Source organism: Haliaeetus leucocephalus, unplaced genomic scaffold, assembly GCF_000737465.1.
Source record: "Haliaeetus leucocephalus isolate CR32 unplaced genomic scaffold, Haliaeetus_leucocephalus-4.0 Scaffold110, whole genome shotgun sequence".
NCBI classification, from domain to species: Eukaryota; Metazoa; Chordata; class Aves; order Accipitriformes; family Accipitridae; genus Haliaeetus; species Haliaeetus leucocephalus.
This window is the reverse complement of record NW_010972546.1, coordinates 2,023,599-2,029,583: the sequence shown is the minus strand read 5'-3', so window position 1 is coordinate 2,029,583 and position 5,985 is coordinate 2,023,599. Positions and strand designations below refer to the sequence as shown.

Genomic DNA, 5,985 nt, shown 5'->3' with positions numbered 1-5,985 from the left:
TGGAGCGGAGCCGGGAGCCCCTCAAGGCACAAGGGGAGCAAGGAAAATATTGGTGGCTTCAGGCTGCTCCAAGCAGGACAGGGAGCAGAGAAGAGCTCCAGCCACCTCTGAGAGCCTTTTAAAGCCCACTGATGCCAGGCTTATTTAGAGGCAGGCACTAACGAGCCACATCTGAGGCTCTGCATGACGTACCCAGCACAGTCAGTCTTTCGTTTCCGCCAGGCTGCGGCTGACACACTACCAGCGAAGAGCAAGGAACACCGAATGAACCCGCGGCTCTTCCGACCGTCACTCAAAACCGACAGTGCACAAAGTTATCTGTAAAACAGCACCAGACGCTCCACAGCGCAGAGCTTACGGTACCGGCAGCCTTACACAGGAGCAGGCAGCCAGTCTCCAGCTCCAGCCTGCCACCCTGAGTTGACGCCGTCCGCTGCTGCAGCGTCTGCCAATACAGGTCTGAGTCACAAGGCAGGAACAGCAAAATGCCCAGGTGAAACTCTCTGCCAAAAAAAGCACATTAATTGCAGGGGGCCCCCACTGAAGGCCACACTTTCAAACCAAACCCCCGTGCCAAGCTTTTCTCCCAAACTCACCCCAATATCTGAGTTGTTGGCAACAAGCCGGCCCACCCTCTCAGCAGAAGCAATGCCAGGCCAATGCTGAGGGTCTGACATTTCTGGGTCTTCCTCGACTGCCCCCCGGGAGACACAGCCCTGCCCTGGTGTGGGGGCCTAACAGGCAGCACCTCTGCAAAAAGTCACTGTGCCATGAGACCAAATGGGCTGTGCCGGTATTTTAGGAGAAAAGCTGGTGGTCTGCCCAGTCCCCAGGCCCCCACCCAGAGAGTTTGGTTATAACCGTGAAAAAAACCCTGGTGAAAATCCATGAACTACACACACACATGCTACCTGGAGGTCTCCTGCTCTGGATGGTGCATAACTGTGCCTTTAAAGACCAGCTCCAGCTTAAACCCCTGTACCAGCCTCCGCCTGTGTTTAAGCACTCGGCTTAAACACACCCGAGACCCCTCTGTGCCCCTGCAGCGGCTGCCCTCCTGCTCTGCCTGCAGTCCTTCGGTCCCTTCGCTCAGCAAGGCAGCACCCAGGGCTGGGTTGGTCTCCCCTGCCCTGACCAGGAGCTTCCAGGACAGACAGCCCCCCACTGTGCCCCCGCTGGGGTCTCTCCCACCTCCTGCCAGGCATCTCTGATGCTCCCTCCCTTTTCCTCTGCTGATGGGGCTTTCGGGGAGGCTGAGGACAGAGACCTCCAGCTCTAGTCCCTTTTGCCACCCCTCTCCTGCAGGCCAGAGGTGCTGGGGCTCTGCCTGCTCACCAGTCTCCCGTGCCGACTCTTTTGCAAGAGCTGCTCCGAGCCCGGCTGCGGGAAGCAGCCCTGAAGGAGACGAGCAGAGCAGGGCTGGAGCGCGAGGTCTCCTTTTGTTCCACGAAACCCAGCCAAGTATTCTCAGGGTTTTCCTAGGCAAAGGCCAAGCAGAGATACGCCGATTCACAATCCAGAATACACAGGGCAAGTAACTGAGGCAGAGTGCAAGTCGCTGGGCGCCGTCGGGAGGTGCCTGCTGGAAGGGCGCAGTCCCTGCCGCAGAACAAAGTCACCCCAAACCACCCCAAAGCCACAACGGCCTCACAGAAAGGAAGCAGCCACTCGGAAAACCATCGCTGACTGCTTCTAAAAAAATTAATTGGCTAAAGAAACGCATCTTTCCTCTAACTAGGATTGCAGTCAGAGTCGTTAGGAGAAAATTTACAAGCTACCATAGAATACCCAGCACTTAAGTGTTATTCTGGGACACACATTTACACTTGATGTTTTTGCAAGACCCTAAAGCTACAGAAACCTTACAAACGGGGCTGATCCGTGCCACAGGATCGACAGGACGGCTTATGGCAAGCAGAGCCCTTGCTGGGGCAGGAGGCTGAAGGTGGCAAGGGCCCGGCGACAGCCACAGCTGCGGGAGGTGTAAGAGTGCGAAGGAAGCGCCTGTGTCAATGCCAAGGGGAAACCGAGCCAAGCCCTGTCAGAGCGAGTTCTCCGCACAGTCGGATCCACACTCGGCTGCTTTTCAGGTCGGTAGGTGCCAAGAACACGCTGCAAATTTACAGCCGGTGCAGAGGGAGAGGAGGGCTTGCTTTGAGACATGATCTAGTAACGGGGTGTGACAGACGGAGAGACTCAGCGACAGGGTCGGACGGTCCTTGCAGAGGCAACCCCATCACTGCCAGCTCCTGGGCGAAGTCACAAGCACCCCCGGGCCACCGACCCAGACTCCAGCCCAGGCGAGGGAAGATTTAAGCCCCACATCTGCAGGAGGAAACACCGCTGGCCACGCAGGGAAGGTGCCCAGCTGCTTTGGTGAAAGCAGAGACAGGCCCCGGGCGAAAGCAAGCACAGCGTGCATCGCTGCAGGAGCACCACGACAGCAGGTCAGACCTGACCAGGACACTTGAGCGCGGCAGCACCGAATCCCAGCACGCAGGGCCTGGCACGCCCACATCTCCCCACGGCCCAGACTACCCAGGGGCCACGCTGCGAGCAACATTTACCTGCCGAACAGCATTTGCAACTCCCCTCACCTGCTCCTGCTGGAAAGGGGAAAGCGGAGCTCCCCGCAAACCTCCGCACCCACCCGACAGCTTCTCCCCTTTCCCCACAAGCATTCCTCCTGAGCTGCCTCCACCCCGGGGGTTGCCAGAGGGAGAGTCTGCGCCCAGGGCATGGGGCTGCTGCGGCTCTGGCTGGTGCAGCCAGTCCTGCCCAGCAGCAGGAATGTCTACGGTTATGGTATTGCATGTGGGAGACACCAGAGGAAGAAAGGGGAGTGGGGATGGGCCAAAGGAAGCAGAGAGGCACCCAAACCCCAGAGCCACGCCAGGGCATGGAGCTCCACAGCCTCTGTACTGCAAGAGACCCCACAGCCAGTTTCGGCTCCCAGTACCACAGCCCCCCCCCCAAAGCTGCTGATGAAGAAGCTGGCTCAACTCTGGAAAAGACCATTTAATTTTTGAACCAACCTTGTAACATCAGAGCAAGGAGCAAGGCCTGGGAGCTGTGCTCGTTCCAGAGCTGCCCTGGCAAAGGCAGCAGGAGAAACCCAACACTCTCAGCCCCTCATTAGGAGGGCACTTTCCCCCACCGCTCCCTCCTCCCACCTTTGCTTCCCAGCAGAAAGCTACTTCTTTGGCAGAGCAAATCTGCCTTCCTTCCAAGCAGCCAGATGTAAGTAAGTAGGTCAGACAAGGACCAGAGTGCCTCGACAACAGCACTTTAAAGCAAAGCAAAGCGGGAAGCGAGCCCTGACCTGGAACATGCCCCGTCACCTTGGCGCTGGCGGAGAGGGGGGGCCCGGCATGCCTCATCTCGGAGGGAATGCGTTCAGCAAAAGCAGAAAATCCAACAGCAGCAGAGGGGCACTCTGCGCAGTGACTTTTGTGTCAGGGTCTAATACCCCGCGGCTGCAGAAGCCGAAAGCTTTGCAGCCTTGCACGTCTGCGGCACCAGCCGGCCTGCCATGGTGCGGAACTGCAGACCTACTTTTAGTGGCAGAAACTAATTCAAACAAGCCCAATTCACTGGAGAGGGAGGCAGAAGGGCGGGCGGCGGTGGTAAAGGTGGCACCGGTCAGCCGTGCTCCCCTCCGTGCCAAGATCACGTCTCAGCACCGGGCACGACACACACTCCAGATGGCACCCGCTTGGCACGCCGTGGCCGACAGTTCCCATTTGTTCGCAGTGGGACGAAGCCAAGCCCTCCCTCGCCCCCCAGGGCACAAAGAGGGGTCTGTGCTCCCAGTCCCGGAGCAACCATGGGAAAACAGGCTCTGCCTTTGCATTCCAGCAACAACGCATGGCTGTGAGTGGGGGAGCCGCCGTGCCACCGCCTGGCAGCCCCCACTGCAGGGAGCGAAGCCACCGTCACGCGAGGTGCAAAGAGGGGACATCTCCCCAGGGGTCTCAGCCGAAGCAGCGGTGCCGGCACACCTCAGGGACACGACACACTGGATAAGCTGAGACAGGCAGGAATGAAGGCAGGCAGCTGAGCTGTGAAAAGCAGAGGATGCACTCGCCAGGTAGCTTTGCCCCGGAGAGCATGTCCGAGATGGAGCCGGGCGGATTCACACCTCATCTGCAAACCAAGCCGACTCCTTCGGCAGCGGAGAGGGGAGTCAGGTCAGATTAGATCCTCTCTGGCAGCCGTCAGCAGGGCAGCGACACTCCACACCAGAGATCAGGCCAGGCCAGAGCAACCCAGGCGGACGCCCACCCGCAGCCAAGTCTGCCAAAGGTAAAACGAGGCCGATTTGGGATCGCGGCACCTCTCCAAGGGCTCCTGCTCAGCCCAGCGCACAGGCTGTGGTTCATTGAAATTACTTTCATGCAAAACCTCTGCCTCCACCTGGCCTGAGGACGTTGCTGCACCGGCTCCTTGCTGCCACCTTTCCCACCGGCTGGGGGTGGCAGCAGCCCCCAGCCCATGTTTCGCCTGGACGGCAGAGTGAGGAAACCCGGAGCAGTCACGAGGCGTTCAACTCCCCACATCCACTCATCAGCTGAGGGTCAGGAGGCAGCCAGCATCTCCTCTCTCTGCATCCCACCCCACAGGCCCTAGAAATGCTGCCCCAAGTCCAAGCAGGTTTGGGGGGAGGACATGGATGGGACACAGCCTGGGCCCCCACCCCGCTCACCACAGGGGGGTAGCTGGAGCAGAGCCGTGGTTAACAGCAACAGGGACTCAAGGTAAACCACTGCAAAAAAATCTGTCTCTGAGCAGTGCTTGGAGAATAAGTTGTTTCAGAGAACGCTGCGCAGCACTGGGCTTGCTGGAGCTTTGGCCTGCAGTGCCCCAAATCCAACCTGACCGCTGCTTCCCCCAGGTCTGGGCTCACTGTGGTTTCTCTGTGACAGGGCAAACACCAAAACAAGCAACACCTTGATGAGAGCACAGCCCTGAGGAGGGACAGCTCAGTGTCCAGCCACAATGGCTCACAGAGGCAGCCCACCTGCTGGGCTCATCCCTACACAGCACACGTACCCCACAGCCTGAACCCATCCGTGTCCCTCCCGCATCGCGGCCGAGGACATTGAGGCATACTGGGAACTGCGAACAGAGAGCCAGGGTGGGCAAGAGCCACTTGCCAGGGCCAGCCGCAAACTCAAGGGCAGGCGCAAGCCGCGTCAATTCTGCTGAGTCTTCGTGGGGGGGAAAGGCTGCGGCTGCTGGTGCCACCGCTCTCCCTCCGTCCCAAAGGACACATGGAAAAAAATATGCTACTTATTTCAATTGCTTACAACCAGGGCTCTGAAGGGGTCTGGAGTGTAAACCCACAGCAGGAATTCAGTCCTCAAGGCTGGGGCACTGCCTGGGCAGTGTCTGGCAGGGGCAGGCACCACCGTACGGCTACATGGGTGGGGAAGGCCTGCAGACCGGGAGCACGCAGCCGCGGTTGTGTTTACCCAGAGCAGAAGGAAGAGCTCAGCCTCCACCGTGGCACTCGCAGCACTCTGCTGCCCAGCCATATGCTGCCCCGTGCTTGGGTTTTCACAGGCAGAGGCTGCTCAGGCCACAGTTTGCCAGGGCCGGGCCAAGAGGAGTCACCAGACCATGATGCTGCTTGGAGACCCTGCTCCTGGCCTGACCCTGGCAGCATCATCCCCCCGCCCAGGACGGCGCAACCAGTCACCCAAACCCAGAGTCCCCCCCTGTTCACCCAGGGATGCACTACTGGAAGGGGGACAAAGTGAAGAACATGACGGGGACCTTCCTGTGACATGGAGAAAAGCAGGGCGGGGGGGGTGGGTGGGAAGAAGCTCTCCCCGGCATCCCCGCAGAGACCCCCGGCCTCCACCAGTGCCCTCTGCCAACACCCCTCCAGCACAGCCGTTCCCAGCTGCACCAGTGCCTCCCCTGGGAAACTCCCCCACAACCGTCCCTGCGGACCCCGCTGACCCCCGCGCAGAGCCCCCC

The 5,985-nt window shown here is 59.7% G+C and overlaps 1 protein-coding gene across 1 annotated transcript in view; it reads right to left on the bottom strand.

Annotated features, from left to right (window-relative positions):
* Positions 1-201: 201 nt before the first annotated feature.
* Positions 202-5,985, bottom strand: part of RAPGEFL1 (Rap guanine nucleotide exchange factor (GEF)-like 1) — a 10,184-nt gene continuing 4,400 nt past the window's right edge. Inside the window, exons 14-16 of the mRNA XM_010585711.1 lie at positions 2,651-2,774; positions 359-459; positions 202-237 (exon numbers count right to left, since the gene is read on the bottom strand). Coding sequence (XP_010584013.1) covers positions 202-237; positions 359-459; positions 2,651-2,774 — 261 coding nt within the window. The remainder of the gene's footprint in view (positions 238-358; positions 460-2,650; positions 2,775-5,985) is intronic.